This window comes from Camelus ferus, chromosome 10 (genome assembly GCF_009834535.1).
Source record: "Camelus ferus isolate YT-003-E chromosome 10, BCGSAC_Cfer_1.0, whole genome shotgun sequence".
In the NCBI taxonomy this organism is placed as follows: domain Eukaryota; kingdom Metazoa; phylum Chordata; class Mammalia; order Artiodactyla; family Camelidae; genus Camelus; species Camelus ferus.
The window spans coordinates 3,083,894-3,098,048 of record NC_045705.1 but is presented as its reverse complement, the minus strand read 5'-3'; the positions used below and the strand labels follow the sequence as shown (position 1 = coordinate 3,098,048).

The window sequence follows — 14,155 nt, the reverse complement described above, 5'->3', positions numbered from 1 at the left end:
GTGGAAGGAGTGATTTGCTACAATTATACCATTCTGCTTCATCGTTTTTTTCAAAACCTGCCCTGCAAGGTGACAACTCCCTAGATCTTTCTCCTTAGGAATGTCAGGAACACAAATGATGTCTGGGTGGTGGAAAAAGCATCCCATTTGTAGGACACCTGGGAGGGGAAAGTGGTAGACTGTCTCTAGTTCTGGAAGAGCTCACTGTGAACCTCCAGCCATGGCCACCCTAATCCTGCCCCCTCCATGGGCCGAGCATCTCAGGCTGTCTGCTCAGTCCACAATGTTCCCAAGACTGTAAGGGCGACTCGTTCTTGAAAGAGACAGACAGTACAATAAAATAAAATAACTGGCAAATCCTCTTTTATTAAATAATAAGCAACCATCTATATACAGTGGCTTGTCTGTTGCAGGACTGCTTCCCCCAGCTCCCTGGGACGCTGCTCCATGGAACCAAAGTGCAAGCTCACAGCCCGTTGTTCGAATGCCCTGCAATACATGAAGCTAACTGGCCAGAAGCCCAGTCCACACTGGAGTGCTCAGTCACGGCACACGCAGGAGAAAATGAACCGTTTCAACCCACAAAGACTTAGGTGAAGAGTGGTCAGCTTCACTTAGAATATCCATGTTTTGCCTTCTAAGCATCTCCCCTAACAATTCAGCCAGCTGTTACTCTTCAAGACATGTGTCACTTTCTTTGCATTTGGGTCAAACTCCAACTGCAAAGATCCATTGAAGAAATAGAAGAACCCTGCAAATCCAGACAGGGGAAAGAGTGAGATATTTTTTCGAATAAATAACTTTGGCAACATACAAACCTCAGAATAAGAGATAACCTAAAAATAGAGAGTGTTTATAGAGTTTTAGTCTATGCCAGGGATTCTGTTAAGCATTTCACATAACTTTTTTTCACTTATTTCTGCAACAACCCTAGGAGGCCAGTGTATCTGACTCCACGTTACAGATGAACAGTTGAGGTTCAGAGAAATTCCAGTGTTTGCCCAAGGTCACTCAGCAAGGAAAGGATGGAGACCGCACTCTGCTGCAGCTCTGTCTGACAGCAAAGCCTGGCACTGGGTGAGTGGGTTACTCTGCTTCCAATCAGATACAGTTCTCTGCTTCTTTGGACACTGTGGTGTCTTTGTACACTTTCTCCCCAAGACTCCTCCTCCCTCTCCTCTCGTTGCAGCCTGAGGGACACTTCTGGTCTCCGGGCAGCACAGTGGCTCTTCCAGAACACCAGAGGATCCTTCATGGCTCTGCCATCACGGTACCCAGGTTCCCTTTCAGTAAAGATCATCTCTCGCTCCACCCATCTAACCTTGAATAGGGGAAAAAAAAATCTTTTTTTTAAACTTTGGTCTCACGGAAAGTTAAATATTGGCCACTGACCCGTGTAAGCAGTGCCTGACTCCTCAGGAAAGATGGAGAGAATCACCCTGAGGACCAGCAGGAGCAGTGGGATGGAGGGGACCAGAAAGCCAGTGGCCAGTGTTAAACTTGACCCACCGTTCAAGGGGATTCTTTCACAGCTCATTATGTGAAGCAGTCACCTCATTGATGCCAAGTTGGTCAGCAGTCACCTAACTGACACAAGATTGTATCAGTCACCTAGCTGACACAAAACTGAAATTTGGGGGACGGAGAAGGGAGCGGGCTAAAGAAAACCTGTTATTAAAAATGATTTCAATTTTCCTCTTCCCTCTGGTACTGTAGAATGTTTCAAGTGCCCCACTGCCAACAGAATAAGTATCCTCTTACCAAATGCTTCAAAAACTGCATCCACGTGGGGGCCAACCCCTGGAAAGTCTTCCTCTATCTGCCTGGGAAAGCCTGGCTCCATGGATTGTCTCCTCTCATCAAACCTGCACCAGGTGGAAGAAACCAGGTGGAAGAAGAGCTCAGCGTCGCCTAGAGGCCACGTTACCAAATTCGTCAATCATGTTAAACTTAATGTGGAATTCTAGTGAACTTTCCAAGGGCAGCAAACAAATGTCCGACGGGTTTAGCACTGCAGAAATGTGTGACTTTAATGGGACTGCAAACTTAGCTCTTAAAATTGTACCTTTAGCAGAACCAGAGGCAGCATCCTGACCTGGCATATGCTGTCTGTTATCCTATTTCTTAAGTCTGGACAGAAAGAACCTTCGTCATCTCGCTATTACAAGGACGTGATATAATGTGAATTGAATCATTCATCTCAAATACAAATTTCAAGCACTCTATCATACTTGGCTCACACATGCCGCCCCTGCCCTGCACATCTGGGTTTCCCACGGCAGCCTCCTATGGAAAGGGTCTGGGGTCAGAGGCAAAGCACAGGAAGTGCATTTTTGATGGCTGGCCGGACGTTGGTTGGTGTGCCCAGAGTCTGGGCAGAAGGCCCAAGAACCAGGCTCTCTGTGACTCCTAGGTTCCCAAGTATCCTGAGGAATTGCTATCAAACTGGATTGTTTCTGCTCGTCATCCTCTCAGCAGAGGTCATGAATGGGCGAGGTTCAGGGAAGCCCTTGAGAATCATGTAATACAGTTGGGTAAATAAGACAAACACCCCATGAGATGATGAGACAATGGGAGAAGCTTGCTTTCCCCGTGGCTGGGATTCTCAGGGCTTCTTTCAAGAAAGAAAAGCCCAGCTGGATTTGGAGTTCAGCAGGGAAAGCTTCGGGGACCTGGTGGGATTTGCGCCAGGACTTGAATGGGGGCTGGGGTTTGGGCAGGTAAAGGAGAAAGACAGGCACTCCAGGCAGGTGGGGCAACAGCACAGAGAGAAGCTCCAGCTGGCTGTACATGGACCTTCAAACAGCAGAGCGTGAAAAACACCCGTTACAGGCACTGCTCTATTCGAAGTAAGCACTTGCCCACAGTTGTCTGAAGTCCCGTGGCTTCTACTGTGAGGGACGCAGAGCTAGGAGTGAGCCAGGGGATTTCCTCAGAGAAAGAAAATAATTTCCCTAATTAGGCTCATACAAAGTCGTTCCCATCAAATATTACCTCCAGTATTCATCCTTTACGAAGAAGTATGTTTTCTTCTTTTCCTTATCAGAAATGGCTGCATCTATTTTCCTTACAGTGGGCGGAAGGCCCAGGGTGTGGATGCCTCTTGGGTAGCCTGCTTGCACCTCATTCCCTCTGATGGCCCAGAACTGACTTCCTGTTTAAAATAAAAATTCACAACGATGTAGAATATATAACCGTTAAGTCTCTGATTTTAGAAATACTCCCTTAGCACCTCTGATTTTCATAGTAAAGAGGAAGCCAGAATTTTTGATGTAGTCACCAGCTCAAAATAGACATTAAACAAAAATTTGCAGGTTGAATGAATGGACACAGACCAAATGAGGGAACTGACAACTCTGGTCAATTTCTGTTCCTGTGTTCCTGTCATTATCTGTAAACTAGAAATAAAATAACACCAGTCCCAGCTATTTTTTCATTACCCTAGAGTAATAAAGTAGACAAAATTCGTCATAGTGAGGAAATTAAAGTCATTCAATTTTCCTGTGAGAGGCTTTATTTCAGCAAGTTAAAGAAATCATTCTATAATAATTACCTTTAAAGATGAAAACAGTGTCTTTGCTGATAACTTCACAGGCAGCATCTACGTACGAAGGAAGAGATGGCCAAAATGAGGAGATCAAATGAAATTCAGGTTCGAGTATCCTGAGGGATTTGCGCCAAAAATGTCTGAAATATATGTAAAAAGAAATGAAAATTGAAATACTCACCTTTCAGCATCTTTTCTTTGTTGTCCTGCCTCACTCATCTTCCCCCACTCCCACATCCTCTAAGCTCGATGTATTGCCGCTGGGAAAATATTCTCCCTCCCTCCCCTGCCAGAAGGCCACATAGGACCCGTTGCACTGGATTCTAAAGTAATGTCTTCTATGAAAGGAAGGTTATCCTACAGTGCAAATCAATCAGCTGGCTGTAAGCTTTAAATACGTACAATTCATGGAAAAATATATATATTACACCATCATTTAGTTTCAAAAAGGTAGGTATGTGTATATGTATATGTACTATGCAAACATATTTTTATATATACATGGAAAATTCTGGAAGGATATATACAAGTCCTTAACTGTGAATGAAGATGGGGAGAACTGAGGAACTAAGAATCAATGATGTGATGAAGGCTTTCTGTTAACTTTCTTTCCACTGTGCAGTTTGAATGTTTTATCATGTGCATATTCATCCAGCAGTGACTAAATTAATTGATTAAATGTAACGCTATCCTGGTGTCATTTTAAAAAGAAGTCAAGATAAACTTCTCACTCTAAAGTTCTACTTGTGACTTTTGAAAAGCGACCGCGACTCATGGGAAAGATAATTATAGGACAAAAATCAGATCATCCGAAGTCTTCAAAAATGAACTTGACAAGCTTAGGAAAACGTGGGAAATGAATTAGAATGATTTCAAATTCAGAGCAATCTTTTTTGATGTTTAAAAATCGCTATTAAGTTTCTGTTTGTTTTTCATTCTAAATATGTGCATCAAAAGAATAGATAGAAAAATAGAATCTTCCAGTCTGACCTGTCCTTAAAGAAGAGGACCTCTCCCCTCAGGGTGCTGACTGCATCAAAGGACAAAGCGGGATCACACGCGGCTGGTGTCCCGGGTTCTGGAGGCACCGATTCCGTGGGCATCACGGTGTCCTTAGGGGAAGCAGGGGGCGGTCCTAAAGGGAACAGATACAGATGAAAACATTAGGAGACCTGATGGTTCTGTCAACTTATATGCTTTTCAAACATTCTCCAAATGCTCTGAGTTGAGTTGCAAATGATTTGTGCAACATTTTGAAGCTTTCCTGAGGACCATCATTGCAAAGCTATAATGCCTAACTTTTCCCGCATCACTCACCGTACAGGGACTGAATGCCATTCACATCATCTTGAGAAAGGCGGAACCGAGTCAGGTCTGTGAGCGCGTTGTAGATTGGGTACATCAGAGCTTCACTATTGGTTGAATGAAAGAGACCCAGGGAATGGCCAAGTTCATGAGCAGCGACAAGGAATAAATTGGTCCCTATTTAAGAAATCGTAAACAATAGTTACTCATTCCTTAAACACAGATACATTCCACAGGTCAGATATATATATTATATTTGTTTACTGCTTGGAAGCACACAGTTTTTTAGCCTTTTTCTTGTTGTTGTTAATTGATCAATTGTCTGATTACACTTAATGGAAAGCCAAATGTTTTTTAAGGCTCTTTCTTAAAATTAATCTTCTAGACAACATGTCACAAGCAATATCCAGTTACTCCCATCTCCAGCTTCACGAGCCTGCTGACTTCATGAGAGCCAGGTCCCTTGCCTTGTATTCTGAAAGGAATGAACCCACTTGTTAAACACATCAATAATTCTTTCTCCTCATTTGTCAATGAAAAGCTAAACACTGCTTTTCAACGTACTAACATTTGCCAGTTACACTCAGTTACACTCAGTTAAATGAATCACGGGTTATTCATCTCAATTCTTAAATCCTTAAATAGCAATCTTACTCCTGCTGTTTTCCATTGGAATGCTGCCTGCATAACTTTTCAGCCTCCTGATCATTATTAAGTACATATTGGGTCCAAAAATATTAATATTAATAGATGTAGAACTTGCAAGATTGGTTTAAAACAGCATGCCCAATCATGTCTAGTATTTGTCTCAAAAGAGATTTGGGCCACATAAACACTAGATGCATTAAGGTTTTTTCCTTCATATTATTTTTAAAAACCCATGATGCTGAAATTGGGATGCATTGGGTAATTATGATTGACATAACAAGAGAATCAACTTTACTTTTACAAGTGTAATTTGTGTAACTTGTTCTCACTGGAGATTTTGCAGAAAGAAATCATTAATTCAATCAAACCAAGAATTTCATCTAGCGCTAACCTCACAGGTACACTGTCTCCAGAGATTCTCTTTGCATTTTGATGATAAATCCCAATTCAACTCCAGAGATAGTATCATTTGTCTCAGCGAGTTGTTTGAAAACTTTGGAAGCCATCCCTCAAAGTACCAAGTTATGAGCTGAGTAGCATTCTTCGATTTAAGCAGTTTGGACATTGTATTTGGGAGTTATTTTCCCATGGATTATTCAGAAAGAAACACAAAAACTTTTCTTAAAAAACTTACCTGAACCTAGAGAGAGTAAAATGTTGATTTAACCAGAAGAACCTAAACAGGAAATTCACTCCCTGGAATTTCATTCTCATTTCTGTTTTGAAAAGTAAAGGAGTAACTGGGGGTAAATTTCTCCCTAATTGGATATATGCCATATCCAGGGCCATGTTACTGTGGCTTCAGGGCAATACAACTGCCTTGTAGATGCCTGCAGTTTGATATAATGAGACATTCTTCTGAATGATAGTCCTAAGATCACACAGGAACCACAGTCCTCAAAGAAATACTTAGTGATGCTTCCTATATTGTACTTCCCAAGACAGAGAATAACCCCCCTTTTTTTTTTACATATCTGAAAATGTTTTTAAAAATGATTAAAACAAACTATATTCTGCTGATTCTTGACCCATTGGGAAATCCATACACCCCATTTCTTAAATATTCTTAGTTATTAAGAGCTCCCAAATTAAAATGAAAATCAACACCAAAATCATCCTGAGAGATGTATAACCAACCCAATGTATCCTTCGTCCATCGTTCATCGTCATCAAAGTGAGCATCTCCATAAATCCCTGCCCCCGGTGGATACGCGTGCGCCAAAACTTTTCCCGGTCCATCAAAAGGGAAAAAGTCTCCATGGTCTAACAGAGAAAAAAATCATTGGAAAGATCAGTAATTAAGATTGCTTTGGAATCTTTTCCAATGAAACAACACCTGATAAAATTTTGTTTGGGGTTTTTTTTTTGGTTTTTTTGGGGGGGGTTTTTTTGCTTGCTTTGTTTTTTTTTACCTCGAACTGCAAAAGTGATCATGATGTCAGCCTCTCCTTCGGAAATCCTGGAGAATTTAAGTGGAGTCACCTCTTCCCAGACTTTCAGAGCTTTCTTAATGGTAGAATCAACAGCATCTCTTGGCAGATCCAGTGTATAGTTCACAATCCTGAATGAAAAATATTATTGAAAAAGATAATATTTCTCTTGTGATAGTAAAGTATAAAATCTCAGTATTGTGTCAAAGCCTTTTGGGACCCATTACCTGTAAGTGAGGTGAGTTTTCCCCCACTTGGGCATGCCAGGAAAGGTGCTGAAGTGACCAATGTCGGGAACCCCACATCTGGGCTTGAGCACCACCTCCAGAGTGTCGGAGTCCGGCTTCCCCGTCACCTTCAGCCCCAGGAACCTCTGCATTTCTTGTAATTTTTTAACAACAGGACCACTGTCTTTTCTTCTAACAAACTGTTTCACATCCTTTTCAAGGTTGTAGTAGTTTTCTAAGTATTGCTAAAGAAGAATAATTTATCGTTTTTAGTCATTCTTACGATTTTTAGCCATTCATAGTAGATGTGCGCAGTTTCTCACTTAATCTATTTGAACTATTCCTCTAGTTTGCTGAAATCAAAGGAAGCGTCATATTTGCTTAAATCCTCAATTACAAACTCCTCCTTGGTTTTATTTTTACTTTGTAACTAAATAAACTATGTAGCTTAGTTTAGTACCAAAGCAGTGAAAATCACAATGAATTTGAAAACTCAAGGTAAGTATCCAGTGAACTGGAAGGAGAAACACAAAATCATCAAGCTTCCTTGGGCAGAATTGTGTATTTCATCTCTGTTTATTCTGTTCCCTCAATTTTCCGCTTTATGCTTATCACAAGGACCTGGCTGAAGGAACAAAAAAAAGAAAAAAAAAAAAAAAAACTTGGACAAATCCCTGTGCCTGAACATAACACCAGCAATGGAAAGATCTAGGTAAATTTATGTTGGATTAAAACACCTAACAGAGGTTCCAAAGCAAGATACATTTCATACACTCTCCGTTTGTTATTCACGTGCCTCAAGCCCCAGTAATGCTGCTACTAACGTGGTTTTGATCTTAGGAAAACACCTAGTATTTCTGGCCTTTGGTTCTTCCTACATGAGAGGGAGAGTCCTGATACTGTGACACTGGGACCCTTGCCACATCCCATACTTTACATAATTGTCATTGAACTGTTCCTACACAGGAAGGTCAAACAGTTCTGAGTGAGCTCTATAAATGGAAAGCAGAGAGCGTTTCCCCACTCGGCCGTGTCAGCGAGCACGAGGGCCGTCTCCCTCAGTTACCTGAACAAGCTCCATGCTGTTGTCCTCGTCCCTTGCAGCTCTGTCCCGTGGGTAGCCTGAGCAGACTGCCGCACACAGCAACAGCTGAATCAGAAGAGTCCTCATCTCCACCGACTTTTCTCAGCTCTACGTTGTCCTAATGCTTTGCTCTCTGCCTACCTTCTTCTAGAGCCACCGCCTGGAGTCCAACTTTTATAGGGTGACAACGTTTGTTTAGATAACCCGCAGCGTGACTCATAACTGCTTTCATCCGAATGGCAGCAGGACCGTTTGCAAAAATTCCAAATCCAGAGTAGCACAAACTACTTTAATAACTTCTCTCAAAGCAGTGATTAATCTCCCGGAAATGTTTCCTGTCTTGGTAACAAAAAAACCTAGGGCATTTTATTCTGGAAAAAAAAAAAAAAGATTGGAACTTCCTAGACAGTTTATGTTTATAAGTTTGAGAGGAGACGTAGGCTGACTCGGTGAAGAGTCAGAATTAGGCAGGACTCTTAAGTGCAGCTGTATTTTAAGAAGAGCATCTTTAAAATCAAATGTATTAAGATGTAAGTAAATGCAAAGCGGTACTATTAAATTCTGTGTAAACAGAATAAATGCTATATAAAGTAAAATTTGAAGGGAGATTCATTTTTTTTCAGCCTTTGATTTGAAACACTTACTATCGCTTTCTGGTTGGGTTTGTTAGTCTTTGAGGAAAACAACCCCTTGGGCAGGACAGGAGGAAGATTATAAAGAAGAAAGACATATATTTATTCTCTTTTGATTGTTCTTAATCTTGTACCCAATTTATTCATAGATGAAAGGCTTGCAGGAGTTACTTCACAATTACTCGTAGAATTGAAATAAATTACTTTGTTCTCTGGACTGAAATTTCCTCTGTCTTTATCTTCAATTCTTTTCTTATTCTCTTTCAATCTCTTTCCTTCCTCCCTAAATTCGAATTAGTAGACAGTTGAAAGTTAAGGGAAAAGCCATCCTAAATTCTTACCCCTTGCTTATTTTTTCTTTTCTCCTCCTTTTTTTCCCTTTCTCCTTTCTTTCCCTTCCTTGTCTTTTCTTTCTTTTTCTTTGCCAAGTAGAGTACCACTCCCATCAATTGTATCAAATAAATGCTTGCAGGGAAGACCCTAAACATTCCCAGAGGAAGAAACTTGGTTAAACATTTTACAGTCTTCCTGCTACCCACCCATCTCCCCACCAACCTCACCTCTTTTACTTTTAGAAAAGTAAATTAAAAAAGAAATACAAAAATGGATGCCAATCAGAGGAAGCAAAGCGTACACTTATTAAGCAGTCCCTAAGAGCACACACATTTCTGTTTATCACCACACTTTGTTTTTCTTTGTTTGTCTGTTTGCTTATTTGTTTACAAAAGACCAGAATATCCTGGGAGTGAGAATTAAGTGAAATGATAAAGAAAAATGTGCATTTAGTGAACATTTAATAAGTGTACGTTTTGTTCCCTCCTGCTTGCAACCCTTTTGCCTTTTCCCTTTGTGCTTTATTTTCTGTGTGTTTTAAAATAAATATTGGTGATATTTTGCTCAATATTTATAGAAGATGTAATAGGATTCCTCAGTGGTAGTAACCTGTAACTGGAGGTTTCCAGATGCCTGAGGATCACTTGGCTGGGGGGCTGTATGCCAAATTTAAGCACCCATCATTAGGCTTGAGCGTGTCTAAAGACACTTCACAACTAGGGCTCTACATTCCTCTGTGTCTTGTTTTATTTTGATTGAAATAAGGGGGAAGTATTTGCCTACACTGACGTCAGGATCACTGAGGGGGTTGGAGTGATGGCAGCGCCTGCACCAGATATGAATTCCAAGAAGAAACATCCACGGTTGTCAATTCCTTCTGAATGAAGGGTTTTCCTTTGCAAATTTTCTCTGCTATCAGAATTTAGAAAACATTTTTAAAGTTTAGAGGGAAGGCGGACGGAGATCATCTTTGTTTGCTGGACTTTTCAAGTGTGACTGGCAAAACAGGCTGTGCTTTTCCTGAGAAAAATAGAAAAGTTTGTCATTGAAGAGCTTTGTCACCTTCTAAACAGCTTCAGAAACTTCTTTGAGAAATCTTCCTGCAGCCCTAGGACTGTCCCCTACTTATTTCTTTTTTTCTTTCTTTTTTCAGTGAAGGTACTGGGAATTGAACCCAGGACCTCGTGCACGCCAAGCACGTGCTCTACCACTGAGCTATATGCCCACCCCTTCATGCTACTTATTTCTTAACAGTATCTTGTATCTGCCTTGGTTGCTGATTTTCCACACTGAATTGTGGTGTAATGGTTTACTTGTCTGCCTTCCTACGTCATTGTAAGTTCTTGAGGGTAGGGAATATTTCTCATGTATTTCTGTACTCCTGACATGTAGCATGGTGCCTTGCATATAGCAGGAACCTCAAAATTGCTCAGAGAATTAATTAATATACTAATAAAGCAGGAAAGGCTCCCAGCAAAAGTCAAACAGACAAATGAAAAGGCAAAAAATTCATAAATGATGCATATCTGAATTCCCAGACCTTGTATGTTGCATTGACCAAGTACCCTAGTAACTGAATTTTTTGTTTTATTTTCATAGAAAAAGTTTCAAGCTATCCTCATATGTCTCTCTAATAAAGGAATAAATAAAAGACTTATATATTTAAATTCCTTATTCCTTTGTCTGTTGAATACCCAAACTAAGACTGTAGAATCAGGCTGTTTTCTAATAAGACACGGGATTGTTAGCTTGAATTTTGTAGGTTAAATTTTGTAAGATAACAGATTAATGAGAAGGAACAGGTAAATTAAAGAGTAACTGAGTGGAAGAAGGAAGGGAGGGAAGGAAGGGAAGAAAGAGAAGGAAGGGAGGAAGGAAGGGACGGAGGGAGGAAGGAAGGGAAGAAGGAAGGGAGGAAGGGAGAAGGAAAAGGGAAGAGAAGGGAAAAAGGAAGGAGAGGAAGAGAGAGTAAATGAACCAAATATAGAGGGAAGCTGTGAACACTAAAAAAAAAAAAAAGTGGGCTTTTTCGGCACAGAAATGAAAATTACTTCCACAGAACAATGATTTGTTACGTGGCTAGATATATACAAGAGTCAAAATGGTTGCTTTTGGAAATCTGACCTCCAAAGAGTAGAGGTCTAGGAGTAAACTTACATGACACCTGATCCGGACTTAGACTCTAGGCCAGATAGCAGCCTATCTGATAACTTTTCACTCCTGTCTTCCTATTTATCATGAGCTTCTCCATGACCCATCAGATGAGATAACACATGGTCCTTTATCATGTGTCTGAATCTTAAATGCTTGAGAATAACCAAACCAAGATTGTAGACTTGGAGATAATATTTAAAAGAGAAATATAGAGAAAAGGCGACCAAATTAGCTATTTAAAAAGAGAAAAGAAAGAAGGAAGGATGAAATGAAAGAATGAAGAAATGAATGAAGGAAAAAAGGCTATAATCTGATAGAGGAGATGATTCCTGTGTAACTAATTCCATAAGAAATAAAGAAAGAAGTACAAGAATTATGCAGAAAGAAAGGTGTTTATTTTAGAAAAAAACCCAAAATAAAGCCACAGATGAGTGAAACCTGAAATGATTGGGACATAGAAGAAAATCCAGGAATAGAATAAACAACCATACAGAGTCAAGGAAGTTTAGAGTCTATATGGAAAATTACAGAGTTAATATTCTGCTGAAGTAAAAATTGTATGAAGGTTACTACTGAAAAATGAAAAATAAACTTATGGGAAGACAGACTTGAGTTCATTCATGTAAGGCCATTAGCCTGCAGCTAAGATGTTTATTTTGTTAATGATGGAAAGCCATGTTACTACAAAATATATTAAATTAAAATTTTCATATTTCAATACAATTTTAATATTTTTATCATAGAAAATTTAGAGTATAGAAAAAGGGTAGAAAGAAGGAAATAAATTTATAATCGAGTCTCTGGAGAAAAATACTATTACCATTTCACTGTACTTTATTCTGATTTTTAATACCTGTATATTCTTTTGTATATCATGCTGATCATGGGAAATGTACAAAATTTTATCTTTTTTTTTTTCACAATTCTGAATCTCATCAGCCAGAAAGAAGTGCTAATAAGGCAATGTATTGCCTCTGAATTATAGAATATTGCCTCTGAATTATAGAATAAAACATGTTGCTTACAAGCTTTTTAAAATGTATGTTTTTTCATAGTCGACATCAGACCATATATGCTAATTTTTCATGTCTATTTCCCACAGAAACTTTCAAACATTTTAGGTGGAAGGTGAACTAGAGTTGAAAGGAAATTAGGAACAGATAATGTCTATATGTGAGGTGACTGTCTTTTTTTTATTTATAAAAGTGTAATGACTCAGATCACTCAACAAGAGTGGTAAGTATGTCGAAATCCATCATTCAAATTCCTTGGCAATGACAGTGGCCTTTATGTGGCTCCAGGCAACTCTGATTTTATGGAAAGATGGAGAGCATTTTGTAATATCCTTGGCATAACTATTTCAATTGTGCAAACAAAATAACGAAGGTTTTAGGTACTCCAACAGGCAGTGTATTTCATCTGCTTGTAGGATACAAAATGTTGCCTGGGAAACCTGCACTTTTTCTCATATAAGGATTAGAGCAGAAGCAGAAGGGGATGGAGTGTGAGAAACAGCATAACCGCATGCTGCCAAATCCACCTGACACGTCATCTTTCAGTCAGAAAACTACAAACAGAGGAAGGACAGCTCTGTTAAACTTTAGAGCCTGACCTATGCATTAATTGCCTGTCTTTATGTAATTTTCCAAGGGTAACTCAGGAGAAATTTACTGACTCTAGCGTGTCTGAGTTAACCTCTCGTATGGAAGGCATCATGGATGGCTATGAAATTATAGGGTCACAATTTCTTTTCTCTCTTCCAAAATCAACACCATCCAATAAAGATGTGGCTTCAGTGTTTTCTAGTTCATAGAAAAATAAATGTCTTGGTCCCTGATCAGACATTTGAGGAACAAAATATAGTTCTGGTTCTTTCCGATGATCATGCGTTCCTGAGATCTCATAACATAAACATACACAAGTCCCCAAATCTTTTGTTCCAACATAGTTTCACTGCCCTTATAAACAGTGGAAAAATGTATTCTAAAACAAGCAATTTTGTTTTCAACGTTATAACTTTTTTTTCCTTTTGGTTTTATGTGCTGTAGTGCAAATTTGGGAAAGGCTACTTCAGTGGCTACTAGTTAGTGTCTTCTTTTCTTAAAAAAAGTTATTAAATTTGCAGACATAGATTTCAAATTATATGTAGTTTTGTGCTTTACATTTAGGTCTGTGATCCATTTTGAGTTAATTTTTGTGAAGGGTATAAGGACTGTGTCTCAATTCATTTTTTTCCATGTGCTTGTCCAATTGTCACAGCACCATCTGTTGAAAATAGTGTCTTTGCGCCACTGAATTGCCTTTGATCCTTTCTCAAAGAGCAGTTGACCACATTTATGTGGCTCTGTATCTGGGCTCACTGCTCTGTTCTGTTGATCTATTTGTCTGTTCTTTTGCTCGTACCACACTGACCTGATCACTGTAGCACATTGCTCTCCTTCAACACTGTGTTGGCTATTCTGAATCTTCTCTTTATAAACTTTAGAATTTGTTAATAACCACAAAATACCTTGCTGGGATTTTGACTGAGGCCAGTTGTATTCTTGGATTGAAATTTTTCCCATTTAATTTTTTTTGTCAGATAACTGACCAACTTAGAACTCTCCTCTAACAAGAGTTATTTGGGAGAGGTGGACTAGAATGAGAAGAAAGTAAATTTGACTGATTTAGGGACTGTTATAATCATCCAGGCAGGCTGTAAGGGACACCCAAAGGATTGCAGATATAAGTCAAAAGAATTGAGAAAGGAAAGAGATGATACAGATAGAAAAGGGACAGGAAGGATTAAAAAAAAA

At 39.4% G+C, this 14,155-nt stretch overlaps 1 protein-coding gene and 1 non-coding gene across 2 annotated transcripts; both read right to left on the bottom strand.

Annotated features, from left to right (window-relative positions):
* Positions 1 to 346: 346 nt before the first annotated feature.
* On the bottom strand, positions 347 to 8,408 carry MMP3 (matrix metallopeptidase 3). Its single transcript, XM_006186206.3, has 10 exons — positions 8,224 to 8,408; positions 7,158 to 7,402; positions 6,913 to 7,061; positions 6,638 to 6,763; positions 4,865 to 5,029; positions 4,538 to 4,682; positions 3,554 to 3,687; positions 2,995 to 3,154; positions 1,762 to 1,865; positions 347 to 751 (listed from the first exon to the last, which is right to left on the bottom strand). The coding sequence occupies exons 1-10, from the start codon at positions 8,326 to 8,328 to the stop codon at positions 651 to 653; spliced, it is 1,434 nt and encodes a 477-aa protein (XP_006186268.1). The 5' UTR covers positions 8,329 to 8,408; the 3' UTR covers positions 347 to 650.
* A 1,951-nt stretch (positions 8,409 to 10,359) lies between these two features.
* TRNAA-GGC lies at positions 10,360 to 10,431 on the bottom strand. The gene has a single exon. It is a non-coding gene; the product is annotated as a tRNA-Ala (tRNA).
* Between the last annotated feature and the right edge of the window lie 3,724 nt (positions 10,432 to 14,155).